Genomic DNA, 22263 nt, shown 5'->3' with positions numbered 1-22263 from the left:
GCACAGTTCTGAGCAGAATTATTGAAGAAGATCTATCACTCAGTCTTTTGAGCCTTATAACTCTTCACCCAGCTCTGACTTATGTTTTCTGTTTTTGATTAGTTAATCTCTATTAACTTGCATACTGCTTCTAATGCCAAGGCTGCCATGTTAATTTTTCAGAGTAGCTAGAAATTGCATTTTACTGTATAAGGCTGTACCAAACCTCCTAAAATCTGGGCATATTCATAATAGAGCAATACTTTTTCTTAACTGCGGCATAATAGTAATATCACTGGACTTGAAATCCAGAGGCCAAGGCTAATGCTCTGGGGACATGGGTTCAAATCCCACCACAGCAGTTGGTGGAATTTAAATTCAATTAATAAATCTGGAATTGAAAGCTAGTCTCAGTGATGGTGACCTTGAAACTATTATCAATTGTTGTAAAAACCCATGTGGTTCACTAATGTCCTTTAGGGAAGGAAATCTGCCATCCTTACCCAGTCTGGCCTACATCTGACTCCAGACCCACGGCAATGCGGTTGTCTCTTAACTGCCCCCTGAAATGGCTGAGCAAGCCGCTCAGTTCAAGGACAGTTAGGAATGGGCAACACATGCTGGCCTTGCCAGTGACGTCCACATCCCATGAATGAATAAATATTTAAAAATACAAATTACTGTGGACACTTCCTGATGTGGCTTAACTATTGTTCACCTTCACTGGTCACTGCACCAGATTGTTCTGGTGAACCTACAGATTTGTATTCCATGTGTTCTTTGATACTTAAAAGATTTTATGTTGGGCTTTAGTTTCTGAGTTTGATCTTCCAGTCAAAAGTATTAGATCTTGAAGATGTTTGTGATCTGAAGTTCATACCAGGGTTGTGAATCTTCTGTTAGCCTACAAGCTTTTGGCAGTCGTCTTATTTTGGTAATAGAAGAGGCAATGTTGAAGACTAATGTTGGCAAAATTTAAGCCTGAGTATTTGCTGCTTTTTCTGTGGTATTAATGTGCTAGAATTGATTTTTGTGAATATTTTAGACACTACAATTTAAAGTTCTCTTTCACCCCTCTTAACTATGGTTCTAGTATTCTCTCTCACAAATCCATCTGGTGCCTTAAAGTTTCAAATTTTTTTTGTATTCAAAATGTACATTTTTTACTTTTATACTTAGGTCCTGTGGTCAGATTCTTCAATGACTTTCGTAACCAAGTCTTATCGTGAACTGAGAGAATTTCTAGCAAAGGTAAATGAGCAGAGAGTTTATGGTGTTGTAGAACACAATATTTTAATAGTTGAAAAGGAAAAAATTAACTGCTGTTTCCTATAGTTCTAAATTATTAATTGTTGTCAACATATTTTTAGACCTGTTAACAAAACTAATAATTCCCACATAATGGAGGGTAGAAAGGGAGGAGAAAAAAGGTGCTGTTTGAGAAAACTTGACATGGGATGGGGTAAAACTAGTCAAGTTTTAATTTTAGATACAAATGTTTCAGGACAAAGAAAGTGCATTTTAATTATTTCATGTCATTATATTGCAGCAGCTATCTTATGTGATGAAGAGAGAAAACCATTTGTCGTTTCAGCATGCTATAGATTTAAGACCACTGCTCTTTTGCAGCCAGAAAACTTTACAAAAGAAAAGCTCTTTCCAGGATTTGCCTTCCAATATGAATTCAGTTTTTAAGTAATGTGACATTTGTATTTAACATTCTGACTACACATATGGAGTACTTCATCTAGAGATTTCAAGATATTCAACATCAAAACCAAACATTATTTGAAGGATATATAGTATAGGAAAAGCTATCATAATGGGCTTTGGCCTTAAATCACAAATTTTATATATGGGAAATCTGCAAAAATATTTGCTAAAAATTAATTCCTGCAGGGAAAAATACAGAAATTACATGTTTTGGTGGATAGGTTTCATGAATATACTTGAGCAATTTTAGATGGTGTATATCTGAAATACCCATTTCAGGCTTTTATTGAAAATATAAATAACTCTTCTTGGTTTACACTGTAATGAAAGAGCTCCATCTTTTGAACTGCTCTAGCCAGTGTACTTTATTTTGCAACCAACTATCAACATGTATTCAGCTGAAGCTTAGAAATCAACATTGGATTTGGTTCCTGGAAAGTTGAAGCCATTGGTCGGAAGATATGAAATAACATAGAGTTTTACATTGAGGTGGTGCTTTAGGTTATGGAACCATACATTCACCTCTGAATCTTGGTTTGAATCTCATTTGGCTAGGTTGGGTGAAAAATGGTTAAGGGTTATAATTGTTGGGGCAGTTTCTGACCAGCCCACAGTAGCTTTAAGTCCGTAATGCTAAACTATTCGTGATAAAGTTCTACTTGAGAAAAATTATTTTTAATAAAAATCCGTAATTTGCAATGAAAAAGGCACAGATCATAGAGTTTACTCTTGAGATGGGGTAAAGCCATGTGGGGGGACGATTTTCTCAGTGCACTGGGTGAAATAAAGTTGTAAACCTATTCTTAATAAATAATTTTATGAGCTTTCTTAAACATAATATATATTGAGGAAACCTTTCCCTATTGTTGAGACTTGCCCAGCACCTAGCCAGTGCTGTACATGTTACAAGGTGAAATTCTGGAATACACAGCATTTATAAATGGTTGAGACAAATGAATAATTCAGGGTAACCCTTCATCAGAAAAATATTAGTAGTATATTTCTGACTGGTTTTCAGAATATAGAAGTGATTAATTCCCTGGCAATAACTTTTCTCATCAGGATGAGTATGACAGAATCCAAAAACATGACTGCAGTTCTAATTGATGTTTGGCTGTCTTTAGCTTAGGATATATCTTTACTTTATGTTATGCCAGGTGGATGGCAAATGCCAAGCTGCCCAAATCCCAGAGGGAAACCTTGAAACAGCTGCCACAACTGTTGCAATTTGAACTTATCTCGAAATGCAGGCTTTGAATTCAGTAAAAAGGAGGCCACAAAGTCTTGGAGCTTTCTTACAAAACTAAATTAAGCCTTTATTAATAAAAGAAATAATTTTAAACACATACATAGATCTACAAGTTACTACTATGATAATTTCTAAATCCCCTAATTAATCTGAACCCCAGTTACACCTCCATTAAGGTAACAGTGAGACACATAGTGAAGAATTTTCTGAATATCAGGAGCGGGCGGGCGTGGAACCGATCGCCGCCTGCGATCGGCTGCACGCTATCATTTTACGTGGGTGGGCCAATTAAGGCACGCCCAGCATGACGCACGGCTGGTAGCACTCAGCACTACCTGTGCGGGCTCAGGGAAGAGGGAGAGTCGCAGAAATCTGCCTGAGGCACAGAGCTGCCTCAGGGAGATTGAGTACATATTGAAATCTTTTAATAAAGAAAGATAAAAATTATTTACACATGTCCCCTCATGTGACAGTGTCACATGAGCTGGGACATGTTTGTCAATCTAGCAGAATTTATGTACTGATTTATTAAACCTTCAGGAAACCTTATCCCACCTGTGGATGGGTTTTCCTGAAAAACGCAAAGGCCGCTTGGGCTCTTCACCTGCCTGCCAACCTTAAGGTTGGACAGGCAGTGTTGATAACTACTTTAATTGGTTTTTTAATGGCCTTAATAGGCCATTGACAGTTCGACGGGCCCGCAGCTGCATCCGGCGCACACCCGAACGTATTATCTAAATGACGCATGCTGATGTCGGGACACATGCCCGACATCACCAGGCGTCATTTTACGCGTCGGCGTGTTGGGTCCACCCCTGCACGTTGATGTCAAAATTCTGGCCATAGATTTTAAAAGGCCCAGGCAAAATAACACACACTACCTTGAACAGTCGAATTCAAAGTGAGTTTTTCTCAGCTTTAGTTCCTTGTAGACAGCAGCTTGAGGCTTAGATGCTGGAGGCTTTTCACACTTGTGATAGATCTTAGAATGCTTGCCTTTATACACAACCTTTGCTCCTTTTATACATATTTTCCCCTTTGAATGCAAATTTCCATTGTTTCACTATGTCTTAGATTTTATTATTAGAGGTAAATCCAATCATAGTACCAATTTTGCCAGTAATCTTTGGAGAAAACTAAGCACACTGTTTCTTAACTTCTCGTGGTTAGGTGTAACATTTCACTCCCTCTTTTGAATTCAAGCTAGTCTGGTTTATTTAAAAATACAAATGTTCCCTTTACACCTTACATTCTGAAACTTCCCCCATGTTTACCTACTCAACATTTCAAACCTAGCTTATCTTCTGATACATCAAAGCCTTCAGACTAGTTGCCTTTAATTCAATTAAGACATACACACACAGCGCACGCCCGACCCACTCGAGTGTAAAATGATGCGCGGTGACGTCGAGCGAGCATCCTGACGTTGTCGTGCACTCGCGCAATATTTCCCTTGGCGGGTGCGTGTGGGAGCCAGAGCCATGCCCGTCATTAATTAACAGGCTAGTTGAAGCTTTAACAGCCCAATTGATGGCAATTTAATGTTGCCCGTGCGAGTTTTCGCTTTTCACAAGGGCAAAATGGGCAGGCCACAATTTGCAAAACCTCATCCATGGGTGGGATAAGAAGGGTCAGCAGCATTGTCAATGTGAATAGTGAGGCGTTTTGGAGATGGTTTGCTGCTGGTGGATTATTGAGACATGGTAGCTTATTCTCTGATCAGGGCTTCATTCTTAGCATTTCCAGGCTTCATTCCTGGACTCATTGTTGTCTTCCAGGCCCCCTGAGGATTCGGACAGTGTGGACCCTTCCAGGTACCAGACAGCATTCCCTTACCCTGGTGATGGGGATTGTGGTCTCAGCTGGAGATACCTCCTCTGAGGAGGAACAGAGGGGCAGAAGGGAGAGGAGGCCAGAGAGGTGTCCCAGTGCAGCTTCCATGGGAGTGACCTGTGGGAGGAGAGGCGCAGGACCAGCAGGAAGTCCAAGGCGGAAGGGGCTGCAGAAGACACCACTATCCTGCTGCCAGGGTTTACAGGCGGCGATGCAGCTACCTCAATATGTCTGAGGTGCAATGCCGAAGGAGGCTCCGCCTCTCAAGGGAGACCGTGACCTCCATTTGCCAGATGATCGGGCCTGAGATCATCTCAGACTGTGTGGGTGGACATCCCATGCCAGTGGCTCTGAAGGTCACAGTGGCCCTCAACTTCTATGCCTCCGGTTCATTCCAGGGCTCAGTGGGGGATGTGTGGAGTCTCCCAATCAGCTGTCCTTAGTTGCATCAAGCTGGTGACAGAAGTTCTGTTCAGGCAGGTATTGACCTTTATTCATTACCGTACGGACGAGGCCAGCCAGGCTGAGCAAGCCAGAGGCTTTGCAGCGATTGCTGGCTTCCCCCACGTTCAGGGTGCAATCGTTTGCACACATGTGGCCATCAGGGCGCCATATGGGTCAGCCAGGCGCCTTCTCCAACAAGAAGGGATTCCACTCGAACATGCAGATAGTGTGTGACCACAGGATGCAGATTCTGCAAGTCTGTGCGAGGAACCCTGGCAGCTCCCATGATGTGTACATCCTTGGACACTCCAAGGTGCCGAATCTCTTCAGTGCTCTGGATGGCTGGCTTCTGGGTGACAAGCGCTATCCCTTGAAAAGATGACTTATAATGCCTCTCCAACACCCCAGAACAGAGGCAGAGCAGTGGTACAACAGGAGCCATGGCTGCACAAGGGCGGTGGTGGAGACAACCATAAGTCTTGTCAAAATGCTTCCAATGCCTGGACCATTCAGGGGGCGCACTGCAATACCCCCCAATAGCGGGTGTCACTGATAGTAGTTGCATGCTGCACTCTCCACAATCTGGCACTGGCAAGGGGGGACCCACTGGAGGGAGACAATGTTGACACAGCTGCACAGGCTGCAGAGGATGAATCCAGTAATGAGTCAGAAGAGGAAGATGGTGAGGAGAACGCCGAGGGCATGGAGCCAGACCTTGGCAACCTTCAGGGAGGCAGGGACACCAGGGACGCCTTGATCCAATGCTCCTTCAGCTAGGGTGCCAAATAAGAACTAACACTTCATGCCTGGGCTGCCGCACCCATCGTGAATCGCATAAATGACCCTTTCTTTGGCCCCCAAGATACACTCAGTGACTGCTTAGTAAAGGTTTGAGCCATCCGCGTCCAGCATTACATACTGGCCTACCCTGCACCTACAAAATAAATGAAGCATACTCAGGCCAATAACACAAAAGCAAATTTGCTTTTATGTTTGAACTCACATAGTCTTGAACAGAAAGAAACCAGTGTTGGTAGTCACGCCATTAAAAAAGAAAAAAAATGGAGGAAGAAAGGATCACTCGTGAGCAGTCCCTCTTGTGCTTAAGGTGCGTTAAATTTACGTTTACGGGTGCTACATCTAGGTGCTCCCCCCTCGTTGGCATCTCCCCAGTTGCCGCAGCCTCTTCAGATGTGACCGTCACTGGCAGAGGGGTTGATGAGCTGCTGCCATCATCCAGTGCGCCCTGAAAGGAGCCCACAGAGATGACGAGCAGCTCGTGCGCTAGCCTGAGGTCGCTCTGGACCTCCTTGCTCACCATTGATGGATGGGTACCTAGTTAGGATACTGGGTGCCCCATCGATCTTGCACATGGACATTGACCAGCTGACGATTGTGCCTGTGTGAGGGCTTGCAGTCCCAAGCGCAACCCCAGGAGCCCCTGATTCTGTTCCTGGAGCAGCCACTTCATGAGAGTCACCACTCTCTCTTTAGAGGAGGCATTGCACTCCGCCATGAGGGTCAACGCAGTGCTCACGTTCCGTAGGGACTCCTCCACAACGGAGAACATGACACGCATACCCTCTTGCATCTCCGCCAGATCCTCCTGCACACCCCGCTATATGTCCAGCATCTGCTGCCTAATGGATGTCTCCAGAGGCCCATCAGCTTTTGACTGAGCATCGTCCTGGTCCCCAGCAGGCCTCCGACTGCCAGTGCCCTGGGCACTCTCTGCCTCCATTTGCACCTCAAGCGAGTGTGAAGTGCCCTCACCAATGTGCTCCGAGATACTATCCACCAAACTAATGCCCACTGAGGTGCTGGTATCTGCGCTAGTGCCTGCTTCAGAGTGCGGGTGTGACGCAAGTGCTTGGGGAGCATGGTGGTCCTCCAGTGTCAGGGGTGGCCCTTCAGGGTCTAGAGAGTGAACCCCTGCTGATGAACCTAAAAGGGAGCAGAAGGACATGACATTAGTTAAAGTCATCACACTGTCACTGTGCATGGTGAGACAATGGAGATCTGCATCATGGTGCCCTCGTCTTTCAATGATCAGTGGGGTTTCCAGGCTCGAGGCTCACATCAATGAAGAGCCTGCACTAGTATGGTTACACAAGCTGAAATTCTCACCTCAGTGCACTGCTCTCTTACCTCCGCCTGACAACCCAGCCTCACTGCGGCCGCTTGGCCGAGGTGCATGGCACCTCATGAGCTCCAAGGCTGCCTGCTTATAGCGGGAGAGGATGAGGAAGTGTGGGGGTCCTCCGCCGGTCCGCGACCCCTCAATATTGTTATGGGATGTCTCCTCCTGAAAGGATGGAGGAGCATGGATTAGTCCACTTTCTACCTGCAGTACCATTGCAGCTTGGCCAACCGCAGCTGAGGAGTTGTGGCCCTCGAGATGCAAGGCACTCAGTCAAAGCAGCCAGGGTTCACCCCCTTGGCCAGCTCTGGCATGATTGACAGTTGGCACTCACTCTATAACACTCCTGAGTTCCAAGGAGATCCCGGCCAGCCCAAAACAATTGAACACTGACCCAAGCCAAGATGGCACTCACCCTTCCTGAGCGCAGCAGGTCATTGAAGCGCTTCAGGCACTGCACCCAGGTGCGCCACACCATGTTATGGCTGCTCACACAGGCTGCCACCTCCTCCCATGCGCTCTTGGTGAGGTGCAGTGGCCTCCACCTTCCATCTCTGGGGACAAGGGTGTCCCTTCTGTCAGCCGCCTCCTCCAGGAGGGCACTGAGGCGCTCATTGGAAAAATGGGGGACCAAGTGCCCCCCTGATCTGCCCTCCTGCTTGGCGTTTGCTGACACTCTGAACTCCATCCTTGCAGCAGTAGACAGACTTCCTCCCCTGGCAGCCTTTCTGGGGCTGCCTGGGCTGTTTTTAAACAGGCCGTTGGGCTGCCATTGGATCAACCGGCCCTTCCCGGCCAGTGATAAGCCATGTTTCACACTGGGCAGGCCTTAATTGTCTCTCCAGCGGGAAATCGCGACTGGGCCCCGATCGGGGGTGGCAGTCAGCTTCCCGACTGCCCCCACTGAGCCCGCCCGATGAGGGCAAAATTCTGCCCATAGACACAGACCTCACTATTCCTCTACAATAAATTCCAATAACATTATGAAAATTAGGATATCTCCCTGACAATTGTTGAAGACTAGTTAAAAGTGAGCTTTGATAGTTCATCTAGGTTTACAATGCATTCAGTGCTCATGTTGCTGAATGGAAGAAGCAATAAACTGAGAAGAATGGATGGATAAAGCTATTGTTGAATCATATGAATTTTGGCTCCCTCTGGAGGTTTGACCAAACACAGTCTAAATTAAATCTTATGCTCCACTGACTTCAGTGTTTTCAGCTGCCATTTTCTTTCTTCACTCAGGTCAAAATATGCAGCTAAAAATAACATGGATAACATAGCATACACATTACACACCTTAAATCACTGTACCATCACTAATATTAGAAATATCTGACTTCCTACTGGGTTGTCCTGCATAAGTTGAAACTTTGGCTTTGGATGCAGACGGTGCTAAAGCTGCTGTGGGTAAATTGTTTTGTGTGAAAGAGATGTAGTTCCACTATAGGAATAAAACATACAAAGCTATAGAGTGAAAACATTAACACATTTCATATTTTAAAAATGAAGAACAATTATATCAGTAATTTCTGTAGTATCCTCTTTAGAGTAAAAAATATTTTTAAAATGGACATCAAGTCAGGAAAGGTTGGTTGAAAAGATGGATTTTAAGAAGGACTTTTAAAGGTTTTTGCTTATTAGTTCATGGGATGTGGGTGTTGCTGGCTAGGCCAACATTTATTGCCCATCCCTAATTGCCCTTTTAGAGCTAACCACATTGCTGTGGGTCTGGATTTATATGTAGACTAGACCAGGTAGGGACAACAGACTTCCTTCCCTAAAGAACGTTAGTGAACCAGATAGGCCTTTACAACAATCGGCAATGGTTTCGTGGTCATCATCAGACTTTTAATAGGTTTTTATTGAATTCAAATTTCACCATTGCTGTGATTTGAACTTGGGTCCCCAGAGCATTACCCTGGGTCTCTGGAATACCAGCCCAGTGACAATACCACTATGCCACCACCTCCCCCTGGTAGAGAGAAAAGTAGAGGTTTGTGGAGCAGTTCGAGTGGTGATCCACAGAGGGGTCTCCTCCTTGATTTGGTTTGTGTGCTCTGACGATCCCTTGAGCGATGCTGCCAGGAGCTCCTTGCTCCTGATAGGGCCACCTCTGGCAGCAAGGTCTGGCAGAGGTGCCTGATAAAGTGTGGTCCAAAAAGTCCTCAATGACAGAACAGGCAAAAAAAGACTCTGCGTCCCACCGGCTGCGAAAGTGGAAGAAGGTTGCAGCAGCAGGGTGGTTCCAGTCACAATATCTGACTACCATCCCGTCAAGGTCATGTGGATAACGGTGGCATCCCAAGGTACCCACATTAAACAAAATCACGTGCAGACTCCTACCGGGGTCCATTTACCAAGTCCTGTGGCAATAGAGAATCTGCACATGTGCAACAGATACATGAAGGTCAGACACCTGTGTTGGACCAGTGGTGTCTTTGGGCAGCAGCATTTGTGACTGAGCAGTCTTCTTCAGGATACTCTCTCTTCACCCCAAATGGGGAGCGGCTAGAAAGCATGCCATAAAAATAGGCTGGCCCCATTCTTCCTGACTGGGGAATGTACCCTGTGGAATGACCGTCTTTGTGGTAAAACAAAACTTTACAGAATAGTTGTCACCACACCCCTACACAGCAGTGAGACCTGGAATCCTGGAACGTGTATCAGTGACACACAAAAGTGTTAGAGAAATTTTATTAGCAATGCCTCTGCCTCGGTCCGTTGAGCAAATGTTAGTGTCCTTCTTGAAGCCAGCTCCACAAAGATTCAGGCAAAACTCCTGCAAAATGAACTTCAGTGGACTGAACGCAGAGTTCGATGGCTGAAAAGCGTCTGCCCCTCCAGGTCTTGTTTTTTTTCCCACTACCTCATGCGACATCCTGTCCCATGTGCTCAGAGTTCTGTGGGTCACAAATCGGCCTGTTCAGTCACATGAAGACCCATACAGAAACTTGCAACCCTGAGTAGGTGCCACCCTCATCAAGGGACAGCTGACAACAAAGGGTAAGGAATGCCCAACAGGCGAGAGTTGAAGGACCGAAGAGTTTTGGAGGAGACCTAATCTTGGAAGCAATTGCAAAGTAATTGTATGCAAGATTGATGGGTAACCTGATCTGATTGAAGTACTAATGTTCAAAGGACTTGATTAGGTAGGTACAGAGAAACCTTTGTGTGTGTGCGCATACGTAAGAGTGTATGTGTGTGTGTCAAATAGGATGATAAGGTTTCAGCCTGATTGAGTGGCTAGGCAGGATTGTTCCTGGTGTTCAGTTGAAAGTTTCAACTTATCTATGACTTTATCAGCAGGAATTTTCTCAGGGTATCCCCGCTCACTCCTCAGCTTGGTGGAAACCTTGTGTACAGGCAAAGTTATGGCGCCAAAATGGGGGAAGCATAGAACTGCACCCACTATTCCTGGTTTAGTAGTGTAATGCTGCAACGGTAGTCACGGGATTCAGAAAAGTTTGTGATGAGTGGACCTGGATATCATCAGCTGACCAACATTCCTGAAATTATGCTAATTAAGTTGCCATGTGGCTTGGGATGTTGATAGATAAAGCTTTTAAATGAGAAGTAGGATGGATGGAAGAAGTAGGAAACGAGAATGAACTGGAACATGCTGATGAGATCTATACCTCCGCCATAGCTGTTTGGGGAGACAAGTGTATTGAATGTGTAACCAAATAGAGAAGCTACAAAAATCTTTGAAAATGGCAGGACTTGGTAAGGCTGTTTTTAAAAAAGCATACGCAGTCATTGATTTTATAAATAGATGCATAGAATAGAAAATCAAGAAAGTTCTACTAAATTTTTATAAAAATCACTTGTTAGGCCACAGCTGATAAATTACATTCAATTCTGGGCACCACACTTTAGGAAGGATGTCAAAGCTTTCAAGAAGATGCAGAGGAGATTTACTAGAATAGATAGGGAGGAACTTTCTACTGACCATAACCAGAAGACGCAAATTTAAGAACATTGACAAAAGAACCCGGGGTAAGGCGAGATTTTTTTTTTACCCAGCAAGTTATGATCTGGAATGCACTACATAAGGTCAGTTGAAGCAGATTCAATAGTAACTCTCAAAAAAGAGTTGGATATATACTTGAAAAGAAAAATTTTGCAGGGCTATGGGGAAAGACCAAATAGGACTAATTGAATAGGCTGAATGAAGAGCTGGCATAGCATAATGCGCTGACTGACCTCAATTGGTAAGATTCAATGAGTCACCACCTGTAAGCTACATTTCTCGTAGGGCCAGAATGTTAACAGCTTCATCCACACTGATGATGTAGATATACAAGGTCTCGTGAAAGAACATTCAAGGAACGGGGTAATAGCAGTTATCAGATCGAAAGGATTCAGCTGAGGAGAGGGCAAGCCTGTGAAGGAGTTCATTGGAGATTTGACAATGGGGAGAAATTCTCCCTGGTGCATTGGTACATTGTTAGCTTCAGCAAAAAGCACTAATCTACAGTGATCGGTAATGAAGATTAAAAAAAATCTTTTGCACAATTGTGCATCTGAGAAAAAAAAATTTGGAGGTGTAGCAAATTAACATACTTGTATCTTATGCCAATACTGCAAGTCCAGGTAGAAGGTAAGCAAAAATAATCTGAATAACTCAGAATAAGACATTTTGAAAAGTGAAGAGCAAATCAAGTTAGTGTAACTGAAACAAGTTTATGATGTGGTAGGTAAATAGCATTATGGGTATATTTAGGGTATATGTGTTCTCGTTAATAAGGCACGAAATATTTTTTGCTGCATCAGTTGTGATGTATTGCTTCAGTAAACTTGCTGTATTATAAAGGTGGGTGAACCTGCTTTGCTCAGGCAGAAGTAGACACGCAGTCAGTATCACAAACTGCACTTGAGCTCCTGACTATCCCATGCATTGCTCACAGACATCAGTTTCTTTCTAAAATGAGTAGTGTATATCAACATTTGGCAGAAAAATCAACAAACTGATTCAGGATCTTAAATTACATGCAGTTAAAATTTTTGTTTTTCATTTGCAGAAACAAACTGGCTAAAAATGCTTTATCATTTTTACAATAAATTAAGTAGACTGGAATTAAAAAAAAACAATTTTCTTGGGTTAACCACCCAGGTTCTGACCAGGCAAAATACACCTGAAGTAACATGCACCTGTCCAGATTGATATGCGATGAGGCATAGTTAAATCTGTTTGCACCCTCACTGGTGAAGCTACAGAATAATTCAGGGGTGTAGGAACCCCCACCCATTTCATTTACATGGAACTGCTGTGTTTGTGCCTTTTGGCCCTTTTGAGAATGGATGAAAACCTGTAGCTACGTAAAGGGAGTGGGCATTCGTGCATCTGTACCTCTATTTCCTATTATTATTGTCCAGGGATTAATCTTTTCCTGGACACGAAAGACAAGAAAATCATTCTCATTATATTTGGATCCTCCCCCAATATGTTAAATTAAAAATTATCTTAACTTTACAGCTTCCGCAAATGTTCCCAGATGAGAATTTGGAAAATTCCATTCCAGAAACCACCAATCATGACTGTTGTTACACAGAAGAGCGAAAATATGCAGATCTGGAACCATATCTAAGGTGAAATTCTTAATTATGCGATCAGTTGAGTATTTCGATCAATAAAAAGGCACGATAGTAATGAAAATATTGAGTAGTCATGCAGAATCAATGTGGATTATTAAACCAATTTTCAACATGTTAAAGTTAAATGTATAGTAAGTAGAGACAAGGTTTTGCTGCAGCAGGGGACTACACTTTTTTATGTCAGTGTTAACTTTGGTGATGTGGAGAGGGTTTAGATTCCCCTGGGCTAGACATATCAGCAAGGGATGGGTACAGTGAAAGTATGACTTAAAGTCTCTGACATTCCATACTGACATCTAGAATAGCTTATGTTGGGGGCATGATCAAAAGGTTGTGTAGTAGACTCCCACAGTGTTTGACTATAGTTTTTCCAGACTTCTCTATCTTAAAATTATACAAAAAGGACTGACATGAAAAAGAATGGTATCCAAACTGAAGTAACTCTAAGGACATAATCTAAAAATGGGTTGGGGATGTACTAAATGCGCATCAAATCTGACCCTCAAAGCTAGTAATTCTGTCCAAGTTTTACACTTTACTTAAGATATGAATTTTACAGCCCTGCCAGGAGTGGGCTGGCATGCAGTGGGGGTGCATAAAATTGGGGCACTGTGCCTGTCACCTACCCACCTCCGCTGGAATTTTACCGGTTGCGGGGGAGTTGAAGGGTGGCCCTCCTGCCCTTAGCTGTTGGGCTAATTGAGGCCCTTAAATGGCCAATTAAAGGCCACTTACGGGCCTCTTCCATGCAGGGAGCCATGTAGCATAGGAACACAGGACTTAGGAGCAGGAGTAGGTCGTGGCTGGTTTTGGTCATGGTCTTGACTCCATAACCCTTGACTCCCTTGTTTATCAAAAATCTGCCTAACTCTGCCTTGAATAAATCCAATGACCCAGCCTCCATTGCTTTCTTGGAAAGAAAATTCCACATACTAATGACCCTCCTCATCTGCATCTTAAAAGGGAGACCTCTTATACTTTTAACTTTTTTTTATTCGTTCATGGGATGTGAGCATCACTGGCTAGGCCAGCATTTATTGTCCATCCCTAATTGCCTTGAGAAGGTGGTGTTGAGCTGCGTCCTTGAACCATTTGCATCCATGTGGTGTAGGTACACCCACAGTAGCAGCTGAGTGGCTTGCTAGGCCATTTCAGAGGGCATTTAAGAGTCAACCACAGTGCTGTGGGTCTGGAGTCACATGTAGGCCAGACTAAGTCAGGGCAGCAAATATCCTTCCCTAAAGAACATCAGTGAACCAGATGGGTTTTGTTCTGTTCGGGCAATTTTTGTTGAATTCAAATTTCACCACCTGCTGTAGTGGGATTCAAACCCTGGTACCCAGAGCAATACCCTGGGTCTCTGGATTATTAGACCAGTGACAATACCACTATGTCATCTCCCAGAGTTCTAGTCTCTCCTACAGGTGGAAACATCTGCCTGGTATCTACCCTATCAAGCCCCCTCAGAATTTTATGTTTCAGTAAGATCACACCTCATTCTTCTAAACTCCAACTCATATAGGCCCAACCTGCTCAACCTTTCTTCATGAGATAAGCCGTCCATCCCAGGAATGAGCCAAATGAACGTTCTCTGAACTGCTTCTAACGCAATTATATCTCTTTCAAATAAAGAGACCAAAACTCTACACTGTATTCCAGATGTGGTCTCACCAAGGCCCTATACCACTGCAGTAAAGTTTCCCTACTTTTATATTCCATTCCCTTTGCAATATACGACCACATTACATTTGCCACCTTAATCACTTGCTGCACCTGGATACCAACTTCTTGTAATTCATGTACCAGTACACCCAGTACTCGCTCTGTACCGCCGAGTTCTGCAATCTCTTTCCATTTAAATAATATATTGTTTTTTTATTTTTCCTGCCAAAGTGAACCAGTTCATATTTTCCCACACTATACTGCCAAATTTTTGCCCACTCATTTGACCTGTCTGTATCCCTTTGCAGACTCTCTACCTCCCCTTGACAACTTGCTTTCCTACTTATCCTGGTCTCATCGGAGAGCTGCCAGGTATATCCTGGCAGAAGTCTGCAGGTTCGGAGAGACGGTGTCCCTTCTGTTCGGACATCCAGTGCTCCATGAGAATTCCCCAACAGAAAGGGACACCCACGAGTCTCCCTTCTTTACTCCTCTACCCCCTCCCCCCACCCTCAACCGATTGCTGCTCCAGGATTAGATAGTACAATGGGCCATAAGTCTACAACTTCAAAGAGTTGGTTTCTAATTTTAAAGATTTCCTTACTGAGACTAATAATAGCAACATGTTTTAAACAGAATTTAGGGTTGTATTTTGCACTAAACATTTCAATGTAAAGCCTTTGTATAGTATTCACTTAAAAATGTATCATATTATTGAATTTAGTTTTTACTTTCCGCAGATACCTGCTATCTTTGCCATCTCATATGTTAAAAAATGATCACATACAGAAATTTTTCAGTACTGCCACAGCCAATCACCCTACTCAACATTTAAGTAAGTAAATTGACTCAATACTTGACCATTTGGGTTCGACTTGTTTTTGAGAATGTGCATCCTCTTGTGAAGATATTGGGAAAATAAGCTACTCCCAAACTACTGAGTGCTGGTCTTAGGGAGGTGGTGTACACCAGCAGCTATAGACGGCCCTTTTTTCCTTCCTGTGTGCATAATGCAGCTAACGTCGGTAACACAGTGATGCGGGCTGTTCAAATTCCTGTTGTCTGTTTTTGGAACAGACATTAATGAAACGAATTCACCTTGAGCATAATTTGGAATCAAGGATCTTCAGTCAGCTTTGATTGCGATGGGTTGATTGTTTATATTGAAGTTGGGCATTTATTACTCTGGTCCTGCATGTCAGAATTGCACCAATACACAGACTTTGCCTACTGTAAGATAGAGTTGCTGTTAGAATTTCCAAACCCAGCCACTGAAATAAAGCTAACTTTGAAGGGGAAAACAATTCAACAATTAATATAAAAGAATTCTCTTTGCCTAAAATATAAGTAAGTGTATGAGCTTATTTGAGAGAAGTAAAATTTGTTGCACCCTGAAACTTGTCCACATGCTGTTGTCTGGGGTTGTGGTGACCATTTGACACCCAACTCCATTTAGAACTGTGAAATATCAAGCTATCTGGACCACCCTCATGTCAATACAACATGTCCACTTTTGAACCCTATAACACACTTTTGCAGAGCAAAGGATCAGTGAATCTTGATCAGAAGACGCTGATTCTTAGCTATACAAGAAAAGTCACCATATCCAAGAACAGCCATGGAAAAATGGGCCATTTCACCTTTATGACCTATCTCCCTTTCTCCATGGTTGTTTTTGAGCTGTTACTATGTGAATCCCTCTTGGAACTTCAACATGCATAATTACTATATAAATGTATGCAACCACACCACCAGTGTATCATCCTGGAAATGCTGTCTTGTGCCTTTTACAAACCAGTGTTGTGCTTAATTAACCCATGCCTGTCTTGATATTAATTTTACTCAGCATTTTGCCTTCTAGAAGTTTACAGATCACCATTGTTAGGCTATTGGTGTATAATTGTTTGGTTTATCTTTTTGATAATCTTTGGAGCAGCGCTGCTACATTTGACAACCCCCCAGCCCTCTAGATAACTTACATATCTATGGATATTAGAAAGATTGCCTTAAGAGCTTATGTTATTTCCTTTCTGACATCCTTCAGCATACCAACAGATCTTTACCACTTAAGTTCTATTAACTTTTCACCTCCTCTACTTGTACCCTGTTATTTTCACCACTGCATTTATTCAATATCTCTGTAATCCCTTCATTCTCTATACAAAGATTTCCTTTTTTTTAACTCTCTGATCCTAACCTTTCTGTAACTATTATTTACTTTGTATGCATTTACAAAGTTGTTTATTATTTGTCATTTATGTTATCTGCCAGTTTGTCATCATACTCTCTCAGCCTTTTTAATTTTTTTCCTTTCTCTTTCTAGATGAGGGGAATTGATCACAAAAGTAGGGAGGTTATGCTTCAGTTTTGCAGGGCACTGGTGAGACCACACCTGGAGTATTGTGTACAGTACTGATCTCCTTATTTAAAGAAAGACGTAAATGCGATGGAAGCAGTTCAGGGAAGGTTTACCAGACTAATACCAGGAATGGGCAGGTTGCCTTATGAGAAAATGTTGGACAGGTTAGGCTTGTATCCACTGGAATTTAGAAGAGTAAGAGGTGACTTGTTTGAAACCTTTAAGATCCTGAGGGGTCTTGTCAGGGTGGATGTGGAGAGGATGTTTCCTCTTGTGGGAGAATCTGGAACTGAGGGTCACTGTTTTAAAAAATAAAGGGTCACACATTTAAGACAGAGGCGAGGAGAAATTTTTTCTCTGAGGGTAGTGAGTCTTTAGAACTCTTCCTCAAAAGGTGGTGGAAGCAGAGTCCTTGAATATTTTTAAGGCAGAGCTAGATAGATTCTTGATTAACAAGGGGATGAAAGGTTATCGGGGTAGCCAAGAAGGGGATTGAGATTACATTCAGATCGGCCATGATCTTATTGAATGGCGGAGCAGGCTCGAGGGCCAAGTGGCCTAACCCTGCCCTTAATTTGTATGTTTATATACTAAATTTATAAGAAATAATTCAATTTTGGCCCTCAACCAATCCAAAAAGGCTGTGACCCCATTATTTTACTCTTTCAATTTTTTTTCAGTTAGCTGACCACCTTCATCCCTTTAAATATCAATTTCAAATTAACTGCTCTCATCATTGTTTTCCATTTTATGAATGGAAGAATGTTTAGAGCAGAAAACTAGGTAGTGTGTAAAATGATTGATGTGGCTGAAACACTGGATAATAACTATTCAAATGTGTTACTAAATACATTGGGTTGGGATCGATCAAAAGGTTATGTCCTTAAGGTTTCTCTCTTGAGATGATGTTTTAACCTTGTGTTTGGAAGGAAGGTTCATTCAATGTAGTTACCTGTTCTAGATTTGTAAAGGCGGAGTTTTGTTCAAAAATATATATATCATGTAATGCATTTGTTAAAACACACAGGTTTGGTATATTTCAAGTCTTTTTAGTTTGACAAGTGCTTGCCTTGTTAAAGGTTTCATCATATTCAGGTTCAACTTAAGTGCCTGAGGTTTTACCATTTTAAAGGTGCCATAGAAACCCATGTTGTAATTGTTGTAGTTGAAGAGCTATTAATGCCCAAAGAATGAAATGCCTTTTTATTCAGTTTAATGTTGTAGATTTGACATGATGGTAGACTAGATGGTGAACTAAGGTAGAATTCTGCAATCATGGATAGGAATTCTAGAATTGGCCTCAGTACATGCCAGGAGTAGTCTTTTTATTGCAGTGAGTTGTGCATTTACAGTAATGCACTTTATTTTGGCCACTACATGCTGATATTCCTGTGTTTTAGTCACTTCATTCACCAATGCTATTTTATACCTGTCTGCTATAATTATCTTTGTGAATAAGTAGAGGAATGTGACATTTTCATCTGAATTTAATTCTTCAAAATACATTTTTCTTATTATTATAGGAAGGACATTAAAGCCACAGAGGACATGTATCATAGATTAACCAGGATAATACCAGGAACAATAAATTATAGTTCAGAGTAGTAACCTGAGTTAGTGGGTCTGTTTCCATTGGAGCTGAGAAAGCCATGAGGAAATTTAATTAAGTTTTGCAAATGTAATTGTTTTTATGGGGTAAATAGAAGGCAATTTTCTCTAGTTGCTGAGTCAGTGATGAAGTGTCATCCATTTAAAATTAGCACTAAGAAAACGAGGAGAAATTTCTTTACACAGCAAATTAGACCATTGAATCATATAAGGGAAAGCAGAGCAGAATACTGAGCTGTGGGGGAATGAGATTAGTTTTGGATTGCTTTACCAAAAAGCCTGCACAGATAAGATAATGGCCTCATTGTGTGCTGCTAGTTTCCATTATGCTACGTCCTGAATAATTTCCTGATTTTGGTAGTTTTTCACATGGATTCAAGCCTCATTATAACAGAGCTGAAGTGACATTGACATTGGAGATTACCAGCAAAGAATTGTGCAATATATATCATAGGGCTAGGAGTTGGCTAGGATCATGGGGCGTAAGATGGGTGGCTGGGTTAAGAAACTGAGGTGGCAGGTTTGGAGTCAAAAGAGGAGCTTGGGGGAAGGGTGGGGGTGAAGAGCGGATCAAGGGTCAGTAGAAGAGGCTTAGCGGGTTAGGAGGCTGGGGGTTGATTGGGGGCTGGGAGAGGATAGCATAGGAAAGAATCAGGGGTTAGGTCTGGTAAGGGAGTTGGGGGTCCAGAGTGGTAACAATGTGAAGGGGGCCATTTTCCATTCAAGTGGGATTAGGAGGAGCACTCCTGCTTTTCCTAGCCCCTCATTCAATTGAATTATTTATTTGGCTGACAGACAATCTCTAGGGCTGGTTTCCTGTAGTGCTGCCAATGATAGTAACTGCCTCAGAGCAAGCCAGTCTTGGAGAGGGGGCTCTCAGACAGGTATTTGGCCCTCTATTTGCATATGCAAAGTGCCAACTTCAGGCGTGTGCAAAGGACACCCATTTTGTTCGATTTCCCAATATGACAGGCAGTGTATTTCCAGCTAAATGTTAGGGCTTAGTAGGCCAGTTAGTGCCCATGTGGCCAAATTGATAGACCAATGTCTGTAATTTTTTTTCTTCAAAAATATTGTATGAGAACATCTGTCTGCAAAAATTACTCTCAAGAGTAACCAAATGTAGGAAGAAACTGTGCTTCCAGTTCACAGAGCCTTGCTGTCACATCACATAACTTCCCCAAAATAAAATATTTGAATGAAAGAATAACTGAGAGGTGCTGTGGCCGTTGTATGCGGCAGGAAGATCTCTGAGAGCCTCGCACTCCTGAGATACGATTGCCTATGTACAGGACAAGGGTGTGAACACTTGCCTCATCAGCCTGGACTAGGAGAAGGCCTTTGACAGAATATCGCACACCTACATGATGGATGTGCCCTCCAAAATGGGGTTTGGGGAGGGAATCCATAATTGAATCCAACTGCTCTACACAAACGTCAGTATTGCGGTTTTAATCAATGGGTAGGAATCAGAAAGCTTTCCAATTAAATCTTGAGTTAGGCAGGGCTGCCCCCTCTCCCTTGTCCTGCTCATGTGTTGCATAGAATCTTTTGCTGAGTCCATTAGGAAGGATTTGGGCATAGGAGGAATGACAATCCCAGGCAGTGGAGGCACTCGATTTAAAGCCTCCCTGTACATGGATGATATCACTGTCTTCTGCTTGGATCTGCTGTCGGTGCGCAGACTGATGAACATCTGCAGCCAGTTCAAACTGGCCTTGGGAGCTGAGGTAAATCGCAGCAAGAGTGAGGCCATGTTTATGGGAATTGGGCTCACTGATCCTTTGTCCCCTTCACCGTCAGGTCAGACTGCCTGAAGGTGCTGGGGATATGGTTCGGAGGAACCAAGGCATGCACTAGAAACCGGAAGAAGCGAGTAGCTATGGTAAAAAAAAACTGGGTATGTGGGAGTGACATTCCCTCTCCATTGCGGGTAAGAACCTGGTCATCAGGTCTGAGGCACTCTCGGTGTTGTTGTACATGGTGCAGGTCTGACCTATTCCTCACTCCTGCGCTGTGGCGATTACCTGAGCCATCTTACGCTTTATCAGGAGATCAAAAATGGACTATGTTCACAGGGACACGATGTAAAAACCTCTAGACGAAGGGGTAAAACGTAGCAACATCACCCTCATCCTGACAGTGGCTGCATCAACCTGTGCGTAAACCCTCAGTACGCAAACACCAAGTGTCACCACTACGTGCTGAGGTTCTACCTATCCCCAGTGTTGTGAAAGATGGGTCTGGCCACTCTGCCATGTAACATTCCAAGTAGTTGGATCATGCCACACCACTTATCCCTCGTGGAAAAATTAATGCTGAGGAACACCTTTGACCACAAGTCCATCAGGCAGTGGTCTGCATGTAACGATATAGAGACCCTGCAGGAAAAGGAGATGGTAGACCTGTCAGATGATTCCCTGAGCAGACTGTCAAAGTCATTTGGCAGAATGCCTCATCACCAGAACTTTCAAACAAGCTCCAAGACGTAACTTGGCTGGTGGTGAGAAAGGCCCTCTCTGTTGGATCCTTCCTACATGCCCGGAGTCTCATCCCCTCCACACGTTGCCCTTGAGGTAGTTGTGATGGGGAAGAGACTGTTGTCTACCTCTGGAGGTAGTCTGGAGAGAGATGCATTGGTTTTTGTTGAGGTTCATCTGGAGCAGTTCTGTGATGCAGGATTCTGTGCTCTATGGACTGTTCCCAGGGATGCATACCAAGACAAACATCAACTGCAGCTGGAGGATCATCACCTTGGTGAAAGATGCTCTCTGGTCTGCCCAAAACCTGTTGGTCTTCCAGTGCAAAGAGTTGTACTTGATCGAGTATTACAGACTGGCACATTCCAAGGTCTAGGACTACATGCTCTGGGGTGCACTAAAGCTTTGGGCAGCCGCCGCAGACATACAATGGGGAAAGGTCACTTTCTAAGACCTTTCTGCCATAGTATGCCGAGGAGCTGGAAATTGTATGGAACTTCTTGGCCTGTATGACTCATCTTGAGTGTATACAGTAAATATTACATGTATCGCAATTGTATTGAAGCACCCCAGAGTGCAGCATGATCTATGTAGAAAATGTGAATAACATTGCACTTTCTGTGATGGCCATTTTGAAGTGTTTTGTCATGTTCTTTTGGATATTTTATGAATAAAGTATATTTTTGCAAAAAAAAACCCGAGGTGCTGTAATATGGCATATTAGGATGTGTCTCTCAAGTTTGCCTTGTCCTCTCTTTCAAAATTAGAATCTTGGGTTGCAGTTGGCTTGGATTACACATGAAATGTTAAAGTATGAACTTCTTGAAAAAAGTTTGTATCTGTAAAAATTTAGAATATTTATTACGGGAATGTCTATTGTAAAGATTTATGTGATTATTAAGATTATGAAGCTTTGAATTCAATCTGTAGAATTTGAAGGTGCATGAACTATAAAGAAACTCATTTGTAATTCTGTGCTATGTATTTTTCCTCTTCAGATGCCAGCTCCATACCAGTGATGCTGCATAAAGCTAACACAAGCACTGGTGCAGCTGTAAGGTAAGCATAGCTTTGTGCATAATGACAGCTGTATCCAAAATTTGTGGATTGTTGACAGAGTACAATTCTGTAATAATTAAATCTGTTATGAATTCATTAAGGTTGCCATGTCTATAATGATATAGCTCATTAAAACTTT

General features: G+C 42.9%; 1 protein-coding gene across 2 annotated transcripts in view; it reads left to right on the top strand.

Moving 5' to 3' along the window:
- zcchc14 (zinc finger, CCHC domain containing 14) overlaps window positions 1-22263 on the top strand; it is a 129701-nt gene that overhangs the window by 42821 nt on the left and 64617 nt on the right. For both annotated transcript variants that reach the window (XM_078544416.1, XM_078544415.1), the window contains exons 4-7: window positions 1159-1230; window positions 12838-12950; window positions 15359-15453; window positions 22064-22124. In XM_078544416.1, the coding sequence (XP_078400542.1) occupies window positions 1159-1230; window positions 12838-12950; window positions 15359-15453; window positions 22064-22124 (341 nt within the window). The remainder of the gene's footprint in view (window positions 1-1158; window positions 1231-12837; window positions 12951-15358; window positions 15454-22063; window positions 22125-22263) is intronic.

The sequence above is a fragment of the Cetorhinus maximus genome, chromosome 6 (assembly GCF_964194155.1).
Source record: "Cetorhinus maximus chromosome 6, sCetMax3.hap1.1, whole genome shotgun sequence".
Classification (NCBI taxonomy): domain Eukaryota; kingdom Metazoa; phylum Chordata; class Chondrichthyes; order Lamniformes; family Cetorhinidae; genus Cetorhinus; species Cetorhinus maximus.
This window is presented reverse-complemented; position numbering and strand designations above follow the sequence as displayed.